Genomic DNA, 18,507 nt, shown 5'->3' with positions numbered 1-18,507 from the left:
CCAAAACCTGAATACAATTCAATTCACATTGACATATCTTCAACCTTGATTTTTGGAGCAAAAACTTCTTAAGAAACACAACTAAATACCATCATCTTCAACTGCATAACTCTTTTGCTGAACCACTAACATCTAGATAGAACCAATGACTTCTGGACCTAATAAAATGACTTTGAAGTACCGGCAAACATCATTCTCATAGTCTGCAGAATACATACCTGTCTTCCACTATTTTGTAGCATCTAATACATAATTGTCTTCCACTGTTCTATAGCACTGAATACATACTTGTCTTCCATTGTTCTAAAGGTTCAATAGCACAAGCATATTCAACACATAATCTTACATCTTTCTAGGTGGACATTCTTTTTCCAGACAAAGAGGTATACCTGAACATGTCACATCAAATACATTTGGATCATGTTGTTTGACCAAACACCTCCGGAACAGAGTGTTTGATATCAATAACATACAACCAAACTTATATTTCCAACAATAGGAAACACATTGTTTGCATTTGGAAGCTAAGAAAATGTTGTACAAAATGGAAGAGGATTTTTATGCTTCTACTTTAGGCAATGAGGTGCGCAGCCAAAGCTGTAATGGGTATCAGTTTTGGTGGGAGAAACCCTGCCATAGCTAGTTGCACGTAGAGTCAATAAAATTTTGCACTTGAATTTAGGACTAAGGATTTACTGAAGTTTGTGAGCTCTTATGCTAAGACGAATTTCATAGTTGAAGGTTTGAAGTTGCCAAGAAACTCAAGACATCATTAATTATTACAGGTCAATGCAAGTGTGTGAAGCATAGGCAATTCAAGAGAACATACTATGATGCCATGCTTGAAGATCGTCTCATGGGCGATTAAATTTTATGTCTGATTTTTGGCAAAGGAGGGAATTCCTCACTGGCTGACTTGATTTCTAGCATAGTGGCTTGGCATTATATCGGACTGCTGGTGAGAATAAATGCAGATTTGGGTTGATTTCATTTCATTATGAAGGGTGATAACCTTTCTAGAGTTAGTGGAGGCTTTCAGCACTGATAGAGGAATATTGGAGTACATTAAGAGGTTGGTGTGAGTCATTAAAATCCAAATCCAAAGAGTTGTTCAGCCTTATTGAGAGGATTTGGAGTGTTGCATTGGTCGCTCAACCTTATCATGTGATCCTTACTATTGCTGAATTGAATGGTCTAGCACTAGCATTGGATGATAGGACTTGGTGCTAGTGTGCAAGAAAAAATTGTGTAACTTGAAGACCTCACATTGACATTGATGTGTAGATTCTAGAGAAGAAAAAGTCACAACAAAAACCCTATATCATCTACGGCACATATTTGGGTGAATGTTGCCAGTATTATGATAATTTTCATTCAAGAGATTGGTATTTGTCTATATCAGTAGGTTAGGAGTTATATGCATGCTTAATTCATGAAAATAGTTTGTTGAACTTGTAACTAGCTATTTCAGGTAATAAATATTATATTCTTTCATAGTTGCACTGTCAAAATTGCAATGCATCTCTGGATATGAGTTTGGCTTTACAATTGCATTATACCTAATCATTAGAATAGATAAAACAACTTAGCAAAACTTCTTCGTAGTAAAGTTGTAAACTGTTTGACCAAGATTCCCATTAGCTAAGTTGGAAAAGTATGAACCTTTTTTTGCATTAAGTTCTATAAGGGACTTTACAATTATAGAATAGGATTTCCATGAATGAAAGTAAAATTATTTTACCAAGGGACAATTTTGTAATGTCCCCATTTTAACAGGCTTCTGTAGCTGGGCTTAGTTAGTTCATCATTGTGACTCTCATGAGTTGACATTGTGATTTGAGGGTCTTTTTTGATTGATTTTCTATTCATAGTAAGTCAATTGTGGGAAATTCCTATTTTTAGTAGTGTGGCTGAGGCACCAAGTGGTTTGGCTTCTTCAGTGATTGATTGGGTAAATTCATGGAGCCTTATATTATAAGTTTATTAAGATTATCTTAATAAATGACTCTATCATATAAGTGTTATAATTTGATGATGTGTTAAAGAAGTTTCTTGAGTGAAAAGTATCTTCATGAAGCCATGTGCTTGAGAGTTTTTTATTTAAAATAATTGGATGGAAGCTTCTAATGGATAGGTGTGTTGATGAAGCAAAGTTAATGAAAGTTGTATTGGAGAAGCCAAGTTGCATTATAAAAGAGGCTTCATAAAGAAAATAGATTCATTCTTGTCAATTGCTTTTGATATATTGTCTTGTGAGGGTTTGAGTTGTGAATTTTCTTGAGTGATTCCTCATGAATTGAGAATCAAATTCTTCTTGTTGTTGTTGTTGTATAGCGAATTAGATTAGCATTATGAATTTGAGTTTGACATTCAATTCATTGCTGAGGTATAGTGAATTGAATTATTTCATCAATTTGATTTGGGACATCTATGCTATCAACTTGTAATGCCCCTTTTTTGGGACATAGGAAATTAAGGACATATTCATTTAATATTAAAATTAACGTAAGCATAATGCAAGTTTATAAACTGAGTTAATTTAACATTATAAAGGGGGCTATAAGGTAACAAAGAAGAAAATGACGAAAGACATAGAAGTGAAAATGGAAGAGTCACAAGTTGATGCATTAAAAGAAGGAAAGGAGACTCATTTTAGGTATACTTGGATTTGTGACTTATTTTTTGGTTTCTCTTTTGAGAACTTTGGGAAGCTGCTAGCTTTCTCTTGTTGAGAATCATAAGGACATAAAACTTTGAGCTCTTCTTGGGTGGATTGGACGTAGCGCCAATTCATCTTTGTTGTGGATTCGTATCAAAATTCACATGTGGAGATTACAGGTACAATTTATTGTTATTTCCAATTTGATTGTTTTCTATATTTAAGATTGGACTAGTTGTTTATTATTGAATTTTTGTTGTATAATGCAATAACATTTTGACTAAATTCTATGAGCAATTTCTATTTTATTGTTGGTTTATTTGCAAGAATATATGTTTATACTCTAAAAACTATCTGTGAGAAAAATTGGAGAGAATGTCCGACTAGGATAATATAGTGGTATCAGAGCTAGTTTTTCCTGCAAACTCGTAAGGGTTATGAATAACATATATTTACAAAAACTTGGCAATTGATTCTATATATATATATATGTTGGTAAAATAGTTACCCAGCTATCTAAAGCTCACATAAATATTTCTAACGAAGCAATGAACATATTTTTGGTTTGTCAAAATGTTGAGAAAATTTATGTAGTGTATTATCTTGGAGACTTATGCTGAACTCAAATTAAGTTGTACAAATTTAAGCTATTTAAATGTTAATCTGCTTATACTCAATAAACATAAATTTGTTGGATGGTTAAATTTTTTCTGACTAGCTAGTGAGGGAAAATATTTATGGGGTCCTCCTATATTGACCCTGTATTCAAATTTGGAGGAATTAATTTGTGAATTGAGATATCATCCATCTCGTACCTATTGGCTTGAACATCCTCAGAATATTTTGTGGTGCCACTCTTCCATCACTGAGCATGAGAATTTTGTTTTGGCATGTATAGGAAATTGCAAGGACAGTGGATATTAGAATTATCGACGTTGGTTCATCAATAATATTTCCAAAATGTTTCAAATGTGTGGCATGACTATGTTGCAGTGAAGAGTGAAATAGTCAAAATTTTAATGCTCAGACAATAGAGAAGCCCTATACATGGGAGGCAAGTTTACGCTTTCATTCCTACTGTCATGGGTACTTATTGAAGGAATGCTGCTAGAAGAAGAGACAGTATATTTTGAATGAGGGACCTTGGGGGATTCAACCTGTGTAATGTCCCCCACTTCTTAGGACAATTTTACCTATAGAGATTATGAGAAATATAGATTATTAAATTCAATTCTAGTGATTGATAACTAGAGATTCCAACATTTCTACATATCTTCGAGGATCCTTAATCTTGCTTCCTAACCCTTTGGGAGGATCCCTTGTGTTCATGAGGAATGACTTTCGATTACTTGGCCTTCTTCCCTGAAACTACCTTTCAATTTAGGCTTCATAATCCTTTGGGAAGACCCTCTGCTTTCCTCAGAACGATCCTCGATTAGTTAGCCGTCATCTTTCAAGATCATCCTTAAAGATCTATAGGATTTGCTTACCAAATCCACTACATTTCTTTTGGATAGAATTATATCAATACAAATTAAGACATTAGTTGAGAGGACATTAGTTGTATTAGCTCGACTTTGTTCAAGTTCTGCGAGAATGTTGAAACATTTTTTGCATGAGTTTTGGGTAGGTGTTTCATTTTCTGGGCAGCCCATTACCATATTTTGTTTTCGATGGGAAAAGTGCAAGATGTGAATGTTGAGGCAAATAATCTATTGATCCAAACTCAATTTTGGACGGGCTTCATTGTTTTGGACTTGAGAAAATATAAATGAAATTATAGGTTCATGTATTTTTTATTGGACAATATATCAGCTTTGTCAAGCAAGACTAGATGAGTTTCATATTTCACATAAAAACAAATTGTTTTGGGCAGATACACACAGTTTGGATGTTCATCTAATCATTTTCGCAGAGGGTTCATTTCAGAAAAAAATCTTTGTTGTCAAGACTTCTAACGTCAAAGTCTATTTCCATTACGTGTGAGTTGTTACTTGAGAAGATTAGGTGATGAAGAATTTGGGTAGACAAGACCCAAAATAAAAATTGAAACAGTTTCTTGTATTGAATTGAACATTTGGCTAAGAAATAATCAAGTTTTATAAGTCAAGAAATTGTTTCCAGGCAAAATTCAATAATTTTTTAGAGTTGTCAGTACAACAGTCGCTAATAGAGGGAGTCTATCCATTTGCAAATCCAGAAGCAATCTTGAAAATCAGGCATGTCAGAAGAAGCTTTTCCTTGTAGGTTAGACGTGGATGCTTGATAACAAAGATTGCACGACCCATAGGCAGATTATGAGGTTAACGACTTATTTCTTAGATACCTGTGTGGTTTTTGTATACGTTAGCATACTTCTAATTTGTTGGTTTCCACAGTGTGCAGGGAGTAACTAAGTGAAGTATGTTGGTGGGATTATTGCCAATATGATATAAAATCTGAAAATGGGGCTTTGAGAAGTATTGTCAGTATCATATAGAATTAATCCTAAAGTCGAGAAGTATAGGGGTTCGAGCTGGGAGTGGATTTCTTCAAGTCCTTTGTTTGAATCAATCTTGAGTAATGTAAGTGACGAGACCAATTTGTAGAGCTAGATTGGAAATATTAAGTGTCGTGCGCACAATATGGGTAATCCATGATGGTATGTCTATTCAAATTTCTGAAGATGCGCCACTGTTGAATGCCACAAAAATGGAAGACTTCTAAGGTTTTGTTTTTTGACAAAAAGATTAGTTTTCAACACTGCTGGGAGTTAATCGTTGGATGTTCATGGCAGATTTGAAAGGGTGTCACACACAAACTACTTCAGATTACTTTTCTTTGATGGTACACTTATTGAAATTACATTAGATTACTTTTCCGCACTTGGCCTCTAGAGCATATATCAAAGGTGTAATGACCCCTGCTAGTAGGATCACCAAAAACTACCAATGCTGAAGTATGAAACACTTGGCATACAATCAACTACACTGCTGAAATATAAAATGCTGAAGGAAATATTTGTTGAGCTACAATTCCACACTACTCCATGATACCCAAACAATGCCAACATAGATATATGCATTCAATTAAGATGTTGCCACTCTTACAATCAATTACAACTTCAGATTACCAGTAATTTATGGTCTTAAACAATGCACTGACAAGATTGATTACAAAGGATTAAACATGCTTTTGTATCACTATCCAAGATATACTAATGTCCTACGTAGCTGGGTACAAACAGAGACTAAATTCATAATCTTTCTTGTCACATGAACAACAATTGACATTTAGAAATGCATCTAGCATATACATGAGTGACTTTATTCATTAAACTCCCATATACAACATGTATTCAGATAATTATAATTGAAAAGAAGAACTTGGAAATGATGCAATAATGTTGTCTATATGCTGAAGATACAATGATCAGACTGCGACCTTAATCTGTCCCAAATCCAGCAACTGTACAGTCTGCAGGTACAACCGTACCTGTACGGCCCTGTTCAATTTTAGTATAAATTATTTCCTTCTCAAAACGGTGCTAAATCATGCATAATCTGAATCGCCCAGGTCTTAGGAATGCAAAGAAATTGGCAACTTGGATTTCGAACCAGGTATGATGAATTTATGACTTAAAATATGCTTCCAATCTGATCTTCGAAAATGACCAGTTTTGCATCAGATTTGTGCATAAATATTGTCCCACTCTTTGCAAAACCCTTCTAACAAATATGATGCAATCTTTTCACCAAAATGACTCCAAAAATGTTCAATTTCAACCCTAGTCTGAAAACTCAATGAAGCTCAACATGAAATGATTGAATACCACTTTCAATGTGCAACCCTTTGGAAGATCTTTCACTTCCTCAGTTATGCGATCTACTGGGAGGTATCGTTCCCAAAGACCAATAGACTATCTGAAACCCTTGGCTTCACAATAGACCATGTGATTGTATTCACAATCTGATGTCAAGAGAAATGATAAAAACTGGATGATGAGAATGAAGCCCAGGATGCCTATTTATTCTTTTTCTCCACTTTCTCCAGAAACTTCTAGAACATTATTTTTATTTTATTTATTAAGTGACTTTATAAAATATTTTCAAGTCACTTTATTAAATTAATTAAATATAAAGTTACCTCTTTAATATTTATTTATTTGATAACTTTATAAATAATTAACTTAATACCACTTATTTATTTAATTAAAATAATTAATTAGTCATCCTCATAAAATATTCATTATTTTGGACAACTTAATTAATTAAATTAATTAAATCAAATTACCGCCAAAACGGGGACATTACAGAAGGCAATAGTCATACTTGTAGAGACACCATTCATACTTTTAAAGTGCAGATATGTGAGGTGATACTATTTTGCGAGAATTTTGTTGTGAGTCATTGTTCTAGCAGATCAAGATTGGACTGCATTGAGCACAAGTTTCTAGGCTAAGGATTTTAATTAAATTTTGAAATAGAATTCAGTCAGGTTAATACCATCATCAGTTATTTATTCACAATCTATTAGATTTCCTGAGGAAGGAACAATGCAGATTTCCTTTTGAACAAACTTCATCCATTGGAAGCAAGAAAATGGCTTGATATAAAACGAAATATTGGTGACATTGCTTGGAATTGAATTGCAAGTTAATTGAATGGTGAAAGAAGACTAGTACTATTGATAAACATTGTTGCAGTCATATAGGTAGTTGAAGAGTCATCGAAGTAAATCCTTAAGTACTAGCCGACTAGGTTGTTCAGATATATTGCCCATTCTAGGATTGCCAAATATGCTCATCACCTTGATTAAATTGGAGGGATTCTTAAGCATGGTCGAGCAATCGCCTTCCGAGTTACTGCAAATCTCTCTTGCTTCTATAGTGAGTGCATTGAGTCCACACAATTGGCTGAAGCATTCAAACAACAAGGTAGGTTTGTTGGTTACTTCTTGTTTGATGGAGGTTACAAGGATTTTAGCACCTGAAGAACCTTATGAAGAAGATATGATGAAGGAGGTACTTAAGTTAATTGTTGATAGTTTTCAACAAATTGGTGACAGTAGCAGTTGTCACTTCCTAGGAAGGGAAGCCATATTAAAATCATTTACAAATATCAGGTTATGCAATCTTATGCTTTACATGGGATTCTATAATTTAATACTTACCATGTTTCAAAATCTATTAGGCATAATCATGAAGAACATGATGCAGATGTTATTGCGGCCATAGAAAACATTATGGTTATTACAATTAATGGGAGTGATGCTCATTTCCAGCGACTACTTCAAATGTTGTTAGCAATTTCAGATAGAAAAAAAAAGGCTTCCCAAAGTTCTTATAAGCTGGCCAATAGGGTGCTCAAACAATGTGAGCCAAAAATTGAAAAGTACAAACAACAATGAGCTAAACTAGAACCAAAGGCAAGGGAATTAGATTGTAGAATCTTTAAAAATGAGCAAGAACCAAATGAGGAAAGAGCAGATATGTGTTACTTGCAAACATTCTTGGTCACTTGGTCACATTTGTGGGGATAACAAGTGGGAAGGGTCAGCACAAGAAGTGCAGATTAGCATTGAGAAAGTTGAAGCTTTATTAGTTCAACTTTAACATAATGAAGACCATGAGAGGGAATTCACTAGGGTTAATGGTAAGGATTATTCTAGCATCTTATTTGGTGAATTAGAGTGTTTTTATTAACAAACATTATGGTGATCATAAGGCTGAAACTGAGCCTCTGAGTGAGGATGAATTATGTGGAGACAAGGACATAATAGTTGAGGAGCCAATACATTTGGAGGTGGAGGAAAATCATGAAGGTGGTGCAGCTGAAAAAGAAGATGAATCTAGCATTCAAGAACTAGAGCAAGATGACGATACTATAGAGGCCGATTGGAAGGACCAGCCAGAAATTTCATTTCAGACTGATGAATTTGGAGCATATAATTTGGAGGATAAGCTGAAAGTATCAAATGACATGGTTATTGCAGCTTTTGTGCATTTTGACCAAATTCATAAGGACATCGAAGAAGCTATGGGGGAGGTTAATAAAGTTGAAAAGGAAAAGGGAATAACAAATGGAATTAATAGTGCATACCTTCACACTCTTAAGAAGGCATTAGAAAGAATGAAATCGGATTACCTGAAGTTGCTCAAAGACAGGGATATGGCAATCAAATGTGCTGGAGATAAAGAGAGGGAGATAGATGAGTTATGTCTCCAACTAAGTATGACACAATACTCATTACAGCAGGCTGAAGATCAGATTTCTAGGACAGCCAATCACCAAATTGATGATCAAGAACCTAAGGCTAAAAGATCATACAAATTATAGAAGAGATTCACACCCTTGGTGAAAATGAAAAAGACCACAATGTATGCATTTCACCTTATTTGTATGAAGTTCACTATGAAGATGAAGACTATGAGGACAAACATGAAGACAAGCATGAGAACTCTGATTTTTATGACAGCACCGATATATCTTCACAATGCCATGTGGATAAATTTGAACCAAGTGAAAAATAATTCAGAAATTTCACTTGACGATGATCTTTTCATTGATGGAGATAGTCATTTGGCTGATGATATTCATATTGAACCAAGAAATGAAGGTTCCTACAACTCACCTATTGTTTCGCTGACAAGTTCTTATGAAATGGCAACTGCTTCCTTACTAAGCAGTGATTTCCTTTTTATGCATCCCCCTGTTGATAGTGGCTGCTCCAATTGATTTGATGTTATATTTTCAGATTTGGCTCAGCTTTTGGAAGATAGGGAGTTCTAGATTGATCTACTCTTGAGGCACATACCTCATGAGATGATTTTCCTACAGCTACAAAGGGAAAATGACAACATGGGTATCATTCCTATTCTTGATTCAGATTATAGCAACGACGAGTGGTGGTTTTATGAGTTGAGCTTTCTATGATTTGATTGCTCAGTTGGTTGGTCAATGATGACAGACAGATAAATATCACTTACTCCTCCTAGGATTGTAATGATATGATGGTTTGGGATCCAAGAGTTGGTTGGATGTATATGTGGCAATTTGAGGGTTTGGTTGTAGTGCTACATAGTTTCAAATTTAGGTTAGTCGTGATCAAAGTCACACAACCTACAAATGCATTGGTACCTCACAGATTGACTTGGGATCCAAGGATCAAAGTGATAGGAGGGTTGTATTGTCACTTTGGGTACTACAACATGACAAGTCATGACTTCAAAGTTACCAGTATGGGCCGTAGATATGCTAGAAGATGGATATGGGCCCCAGGTATTATTTTGTGGACTTGTGATTGCTTTAGGGAAATAAATCTTGAGGAGGGAGGACTTGTAATGTCCCTTTTTTGGGACATTAGGAAATTAAGGACATATCCATTTAATATTAAAATTGACTTAAGCATAATGCAAGTTTATAATTTGGGTTAATTTAATATTATAAAGGGGGCTATAAGATGACAAAGAAGAAGATGACGAAAGACAGAGAATTGAAAATGGAAGAGTCACAAGTTAATGCATTAAAAGAAGGAAGGGAGACTCATTTTGAGCATGCTTGGATTTGTGAATTATTTTCTAGTTTCTCTTTGGAGAACTTTGGGAAGTTGCTAGCTTGCTCTTGTTGAGGATCTTGATGGCGGAAACCTTCGGGCTCTTCTTAGGTGGAATGGACGTATCCCCGATTCATCTTTGTGGTGGATTCATATCAGAATTCACACTTGGGCTTACAGGTGCATTTTATTGTTATTAACTTATTTCCAATCTGACTATATTTTTGTATTTAAGATTGGACTATTTGTTTGTTATTGGATTGTTGTTGTATAATGCAATAACATTTTGAGTAAATTCTATGAGCATTTTCCTGTTTATTGCTGGTTATTTCTGCTGGTTTATTTGCAACGATACATGTTTATATTTGGAAAACTATCTGTGAGAAAAATTGGAGAGAATATCAGACTTGGATATTATACAACTTCCCGTACAACTTTCTTTGCACCTTTCTCTATGCCTGTCTTTTCCTCTTCTTGCTTCTTGTTTTCGCTTTCTTGGACACTGTTTGGTGCTCCTACTGTCATTTGTTGTCTTGTTGTAAACTCTCAGTCCCATAGACCTTTTGTGGTCTTTTGTTGGACATTAATATTATTATCTTATCTTATCTACTGTGGTTACTGTGACTGGGAAGCTGAATTATGCAAGTGTGTGAGCAGTTGTGTGATTTGTGCATCAAATTGTGATGCCATTAAGAGCTATGACTGCATATCATATACCTGCGTTCCAAAGAGAGGTTTGTGATTGTGTTTGAGGCAGTGATTCTACCTTGCATAGCTGCATTTGATACTTCTGAGGGTGTGTGCATTAACACATAAGTCTGCATCAATAATGGGCACAACCAGAGACCATTCTACATAGGCTGTGATTTATATTCAGGAGGCAGTGTTCATCATTTGAATGATTGAGAACAATTTGTGAAGGCTGTGGTTACAAATAGTGAAGCTGCATTACATTACAAGTGTATGCATTTAGGCTGTATTAGCAACTTCAGGCACCATTCTCCCTATTTCTTATCTCAAACTGGGTGGCCTAGTTTTGGGTATTGGGCGAGCAGATTGGGCATCCAAACTAGCCTGCAGCCTGTGACTTTGACACCGCTGATTGGGCGTCTATTTCTATGTTGCACTCATGTTACTTGGCGTGAGAATTTTGGCTTTATTATGACCTGCTCTTGGAGTCTAGCATTGCCAATTGAAGGTGGTGACTAGCATACGTGTGGGCATGCATCAGTATTGATTGGAAGGAAGATGTAGTTGTGCTCTTCTGTAAATAATCATCCAAGTTCCTTTCAATTTGTAATAATTTCCTGAATTGTTAAGTAATTAATTGCAATCCCATAATGGCAAGGCTTGTTGGCAATTGGCATCATAGAAAAGTATTTGATTGTCTTTCCGGTATTTATTATATTTGAAAATTCAAAAAGCATATATTCTGAAAAACCACAAGATTGCAAGACATTTGAAAAAAAAAAACAATACTATCCTGCATTACAGTAGTGTGAACCAACCAGGTTCATTACAAATTCATGTGAGATATCTACCAGTCCCCTGAGAAAATGAAAAACACTCTCTCATTCTTAAGTATAACTATTTCCTAAATCTGAATTGTTCCATGACTAAGATATCGAATAAATTTCTATTACCAAATGAAGCTATGGCATGTCCTCCCTCGAGCAGATTATAGGAATTACAATGTTTCATTACTAAAATGAAAATTGGATTGCAATGCTTTTCAATTTTTTTTCATAGGAGAAAATAATCTGTCAATGACTTTACAAGGTAACTTACTAGATGCAAACAAAATGTGAGATACTAATAGGACATGCTTTTATGCATTCAGTGGTAATATAGAGAAGACAGACTAAAAATCTAATATTTCTTTATATAGATTACAAGTGAAAGTCATGAACAAGGTATATATTACTCACCTCCAGAGGATATCTTGAGAAGGCGGGCTCAAATCGATTTTTGCAATAGTTGTGAAACCAGATTGTAAAAAAGGGGAGAATAATAAGTACTGGTGCAGAATATTTTTCTTTTTTAGCAGCTAGCAACCCCAACAACAGAAGCTGGGATATTACTAAGCTTATTATAATCCTGTAATGAACATCAGGCCAAAATGCTGCTGCACTCTCGTACTTTTGTTCATACACATTGATGACCTGATTTTGTAAAAGTATTAAATTTCATAAAAGTATATTATATGCAACTTATAAATATTTCAGAAGTTGCAAATGTAATGTATAGTGCATAAGAGATCAAATGAAGAACAACTACTAAAATGCATCGGCTATTAAAAAATGAAATTTTTAAATAAAGCATAATGGATGGAAAATTTTGAAACAAATAAAAGCTGAAGGGAAAAATGAAATAAAATAACAGAAGATTGAAGTACAGATATACAACTTTTACTTGAAACAAAAATGGAAAGATGCAAAGAAATTTGTTGGCTGTTTTATTATTTTCAAATGAATTGGGTTTTATCATTTTTTGGAAAAGTAGCATGGCACTGCCTTTTGTTACAAAGTTAATAAATAAGAAATGGTTGCTACGCTATGTTTCAATCAGAAATTTATTTACTACATATTACTCAAATCAAAAGGAAAAAAAATTTAATTCAAATTGAAATTTGTAGCCGTCTATAAATTTAGGTAAGTAATCATGTTAAAGTCCATAGTTTTTATTTTGAAGATAGGCACATTCAGTTCTCATGCATATAATCCACCCATCACATTGCGTAAAGTTAAATCCTTGATAAAATCTGGTATAAAAGACATGACAACTAGCATTGAAATGTAGTATAGTGAGAACTAGGTTAGTTTTGTATATTTACTACCTCACAATCACTTTTGTTCCAACACAACAAAAGTTTTAATCGAAGTTATTAATGAAAAACAACAGATAATAATTACTTGGACAAGAAGTCGTGCTTTTCATTTTAAACTTTCTTTTGTAAAGGGTAAAGAAAAATCATGTAATCTTTCACTTGATAAGGGTTTTAACTTGAATAGGAAAAGAGGGATAATCTTTTTGGAATTGTAATGTCCCTTTCTTTGGTTCATTTCAACTTTCTTGGAGAGTGCCATCTTTATTGAAAATGTATTCTAATAGTGGTTGAAGGTTCTTGGAGCTGAGATGAGTACAATGGTAATATTCTAGGATCACTCTAAACTTCTTGGAGAAGTCCCTTACCTTTGGAAAGAACCAATCTTCATATACACTGATATCCTATGGACTTAAGATATATATGGCGTGGTCAAAGTTCATAACTTAAGCTATTTTAATATTTTCAAACTTTTAGTGACTTTTGTGGTTATGACCACCCCTACTCTATGAAAAATTCTTTCAATGCCCATAAAGATTACTGATTTCTACCATGTAAGCATTTTGTCAATAAGTTTTCACTTTGTTGATTTCTACGTTTTTTCAATGTCATTCCAATACAATTTGTTATAAAACAATGCAATATGTTAATAAATAATATAAATTTATTAATATCCAACGGAAGAACAACAAGGGCCATGGGATAGTCGGAAGAACAAAGTGGGGAGCCCACAACAGGACACCAAACAATGCCCATGGATAAAAAATAGAACATCAAGAGCAAGAAGAAACCACTAAACAAAATACCTGACTTCGAGCAACTAAGAAAAAGTTTAGAACCGAATGATAGGCCTAGAGGCAAGAAAGAACCTTGAGACATTGTCGAGGGCCCTTGGAGGAGCCAAAAGATGAAATCCTCCATTGAGTTGAGGATTTGTGAGATCTCTTGTCTCTGAAAGGTTCTGAAGGGGGGTCAAGTCGTTGCTTAGTAGGCTACATGGGAGATATCACCGTAAAGAATGATGTGATGAGATGATTGGAGTGTGGTCTTGAGGGAAACAAACTGCTGGAAAGTATGCTCCTAGAGCCTCCGAATCTCCTAAAGATAGAGTGTCGAGAACCACTAATCTGTTGTGTTGGTTCCCAATACTGCAGATTGGAATCCTATGAGTCTTGCCAACGCGATGCTAGGATATCCGATCAGTTCTGGCCCACTTGACAAGATTAATCGATTCGATTTGAATCCTCTGCACTTCAGGCTTTGCAAGGCTAAGGCGGGTGTACCTAATCCTAAACTAATCACTTGAATCCAAGATGCTTATAGCAAATCAACTTGAACATAAATGCAATGAAAGTTTCCCAAAAGTGGCAAGAGATCATAGAAAACTTCTAACTTACTTTAGAGATTGCAAAAGGTGCTAAAATTATATTGACTTCACAACTTCAACTTTATAAGGCAAGAACTTCAAATTTGCATGTTCTGAATTGAAAAGGAAATAGATGATTATATAATTATGAGTGTTTGAAATGAAAAGATATTATGAATTGTTAAAACAAATGGATATATCAACTTTCAAAGAAAAGATATAGAATGGTTGCTAGCATATGGATTAGGAACTCTATGAGCAAATTAATGACCAGTGCCAAAATTCAAAGGAGGCAATAGAGTCAATATTACAAGTTTTAACGTAGAAATTTATGAAATCTTATGTATTAAAAATATAAACAATTTGATTACCAAAGATGCGACAAATCAATTATACTTATGCATATTCAAACTAGTCTAAATTGCTTTCAACTCATACAGAGACAAAATAGACACAACTATGGAAACAATTTGGTATTTCACAATATCTGTGATTATCATGTTTGAATAGCTATAATTGATTCTATCCACTTGTCCTGATATTAAATTGCTTACACAAATAAAAATGATCATAAAGGACAAACTATATAAAATTCTGATTCTAAAGCTTTAAATAAAATAAAAACTCATACTAGTTATGCCCGAAATAGAAATGCAATGAAGACACTCAATGATGATGCTCTATTTGTTGCAATTCAATCCCAAACTGTATTAAAAATTTTCCGAATACTCCAGCATCCACCAGCTTGGTTCAATCATTCAATCTTTGCCAATAAAAAAATAGTATCTCGTAAGTGCTTAAATAATTTAAGAATGCCTAGAATTTAAAAATATTGTAAATGAAAATATTGTCCTTTGTCTGATTTCACATCTCATATTTATAAGAGGCTATGAGACGTCAGTTTCTTTTCCAAACACCACACCTTTTCATAACAAATAACTAAAGATAAAATTTAATATAACTTATGATCTAATCTGATCACCGGTTTTGTAACTCTTGTATTATATTCTTAAATATAAGCAATATTGGTTTTAAATATATTGCTTCACGCATAGACACCCTTGAACTCTTACGCTCCACATCATACAAGCGCCTCCTTCCAACGTGTATACACGTGATTAACTCTAGTATTCCAAACAACCTGACACAATTTCTTTATCTCGTATTTCTTTGCCTCCTTTGTTGGAACAAATTCCCCTTTTAGACGCTTTCTTGCAATCATACATAAAGTATTGTTATCCATCAATTATGAAACATTGATCAATATTACTCAACACTAACTCTTGCTCAAGCAGCCATATTGTGCACATGATAATAGACAATCCTCTTATGCCATCAGTTAGTAGAAACATTCATGCTCTTTGGACATGTTCTTTAGAAACGATGTACCTCAGGGAAAACCTTGGATGCTAGAGAACAACCTCTGCCTTCATATTCAAAAAACACTCCCAACATTGTTATGTGTGGAACTATGTAAAAATCAAGTGTTAAATAATCTTATTCTGTAGAAGAAAGGAAAATTTGACTTTGGTGGGACTATTGAATGCTTGTGACTTGTGTTCTAGCCTCATGTGGCTTTGACATCTTTGCATATGTACAGGTTTGAGCATATTATTCTTTGCAATCATATTCATTGCCATCTGTTAGCCAACTCTTGGTCTTTTTGTGAATCATCATCTGCACATATCCAAAGGAAACTATATATGTGTCATTTTGGACATCTCAATAGCACCACTGGAATGGAGAACATACACTATTACTATAACTTGGTGCTCTCTCATAATCATTGATTCTTTATCGAACATAATCCCTACTTTGATGTCACCACAAATTAATTATCTCCATTTTGTAAGAGTCATCTATGCCATAAAAAGTGAATTTGTCTAGTGATATTGATTTGAAAGTAACATAAATTTTACAATTTCAATTACAATAATGTTAACTCCAAAATTTGCACCCTAATGCCAACATCCTTCATTAGTTTTGGAGCAACATGGGATCAATCAGAAGTTGTGGGTAACCTATCACCTAACTGAACCTTTGGGTTCTAGGCCAGTTCCTGTATGATTGACTTGATGATTTCACATATCCAAATGAAAAAAATTGAAAAACTTGGAAGGAAAAGGGGTGAAGAAGAAAACTTGTAATGGAAAACACTTTCAAAGTACTGATATGAAGGTGATCCACCACATTGATAATATGGAGACAGTATTTCCTTTAACATAGATTGGACCTATGACAATTCATGAAATGATACTACTTCTGGTATAAAACTTCAACAAACCAATATTTCTAAGGAAGATTTGGAATCTGAATGAAATTAGAAGGAATTTAGTCACAACTAATAATTCAAAAAATTAATACAACTTTTGACCTATGGAAAACTATATTAATCATGAAAGATGTATAAAACAAGACAAACTTGAAAGGTCAAGCAATCCAAGTGTGAATTCGGTATGACAGAAATTTTGTACCTGGGGCATGTTGCTAGTAAATATGGAGTTCAAGTTCATTAGGAGAAAATTCAAGTTATCCTTGATTGGCCTCCCCCAAAATCACTCTCAGAATTGCGAGGATTTTTTGAACTATGGAGTTATTATTAGAGGTTCGTTAAAGGATTCTCTCAGCTCAGCGCACCCTTAATGGATCTTACAAGGAAGGGGTCTTTCCAGTGGAATGAAAAGGCACAACTCACTTTTGATAAACTGTAAGAGGCAATGAGCACCTATCTTGTGCTTGCATTACCTAATTTCACTTGACCCTTCATTTTGGAGTACAATGCATCTGGAAAAGGCATTGGTGTAGTACTGATGTAGGATAGACACCCCATAGCTTATGAGAGTAGAAAGCTTACACAAATGGAACGCTTATACTCCATCTATGACAAAGAAATGTTCGCTATCGTACGTGCACTAACCAAGTTTCAGCAGTATCTGGTAGGTGCCAAGTTTGTCGTCCGTACGAATCACAACAGTTTGAGATATTTTCTGGAGCAATGGGACTTGAACGAGAGGGAACAAAAATGGGTAAGCCAGGTTTAGGCTTTTGATTTTGACATTGAATATGTGAAAGGGAAGAATGATGTGGTTGCAGATGTCTTGTCGAAGAAACCCAGCATCTGCTCACTAAACTAGATTTCAGCTGACTAGAAGGCACGTCTGTTGGTAGAATACTCTAAAAACACATTTTCCTGTGAGCTAATGGATGACAACACCTTGGATGATAGGTACAAAGTGGTGGATGACATCATCTATGATGGGGACACGACCCAAGAACAGAATGGACACAACAGAAAAGGGGAAATTATATTAACTGAGAAAATAAGCTAGTACAAACAGTACAGAGAAAATAAACTTCAAAATGTGCCCTAAGGGCTTACAATAGCATAAATCTGGAGATAATTTCTCCTGTCAGTACCTCCTCTCAAACTCCACTCCGAACTGCCTTTTACAATGCCAGAAATCTCCTTAAATAGACCCCGGAGGGTTAAGGACTAGGAGTACATTCTAGAAAGTGCTAGTAAGCATCCACTGACCAAATAGAAGGTTCCAGAAGCTGCGTTAGAAGTCGACGCAAATCTAGAAGAATCCAAAAACGGTAACCGAACTTCCGGAAGGCATAACTTTTGAACCGTAGCTCCGATTGACGAACCGTTTACATTTTCGAAAAGCTCTCGAAGCGCTCTATAGCCCTATGGACCAGCTTCGCTCGTCTCCCATTTTTCAGCCCTTTTTGAGGTCATTTAATGCCCCTAACCTGACTTTGAAGCATTCTTAGGAGGTCTCCACAACCCGAAAAACTGCAATAACTTTCAAACCGTGGGGCCTTTTGACCTGATTCTTTTTCTGGAGTGCTCTAAATTACAATTACATTCATCTAGCCAATTTACACCTCCTAGTTCACCAAAATGATGGCTCAATTACATACTCCTATTTTTTCGAGATTTACACAAACACTGATAGTGGAACTGTGAGAGTTGGAACCTTTATTTGACCCAAATGGGTATCCAAAAATGAAAACACATGAAACAAAAACTAAGTCTAAGTATTTTTTTTTGGGTGACATAGGATTGCCCTTATACCTCTGGATGCTCCTGTATCAGACACCCAAGGTAGATTGAAAAGT

The 18,507-nt window shown here is 34.8% G+C and overlaps 1 protein-coding gene and 1 long non-coding RNA gene across 3 annotated transcripts in view; one reads left to right on the top strand and one right to left on the bottom strand.

The window, feature by feature from the left end:
• LOC149556821 (uncharacterized) overlaps window positions 1-18,507 on the top strand; it is a 215,317-nt gene that overhangs the window by 50,547 nt on the left and 146,263 nt on the right. The gene's annotated exons all lie outside the window — the stretch shown is intronic.
• The window catches only part of LOC149556822 (hyperosmolality-gated Ca2+ permeable channel 1.5-like), a 211,098-nt gene that overhangs the window by 50,572 nt on the left and 142,019 nt on the right, over window positions 1-18,507 (bottom strand). The window contains exon 11 of the mRNA XM_089831377.1: window positions 12,121-12,354. Coding sequence (XP_089687503.1) covers window positions 12,121-12,354 — 234 coding nt within the window. The remainder of the gene's footprint in view (window positions 1-12,120; window positions 12,355-18,507) is intronic.

This window comes from Cupressus sempervirens, chromosome 5, assembly GCF_028749045.1.
Source record: "Cupressus sempervirens isolate cs-2001-9-10 chromosome 5, ASM2874904v1, whole genome shotgun sequence".
NCBI classification, from domain to species: domain Eukaryota; kingdom Viridiplantae; phylum Streptophyta; class Pinopsida; order Cupressales; family Cupressaceae; genus Cupressus; species Cupressus sempervirens.
This window is presented reverse-complemented; position numbering and strand designations above follow the sequence as displayed.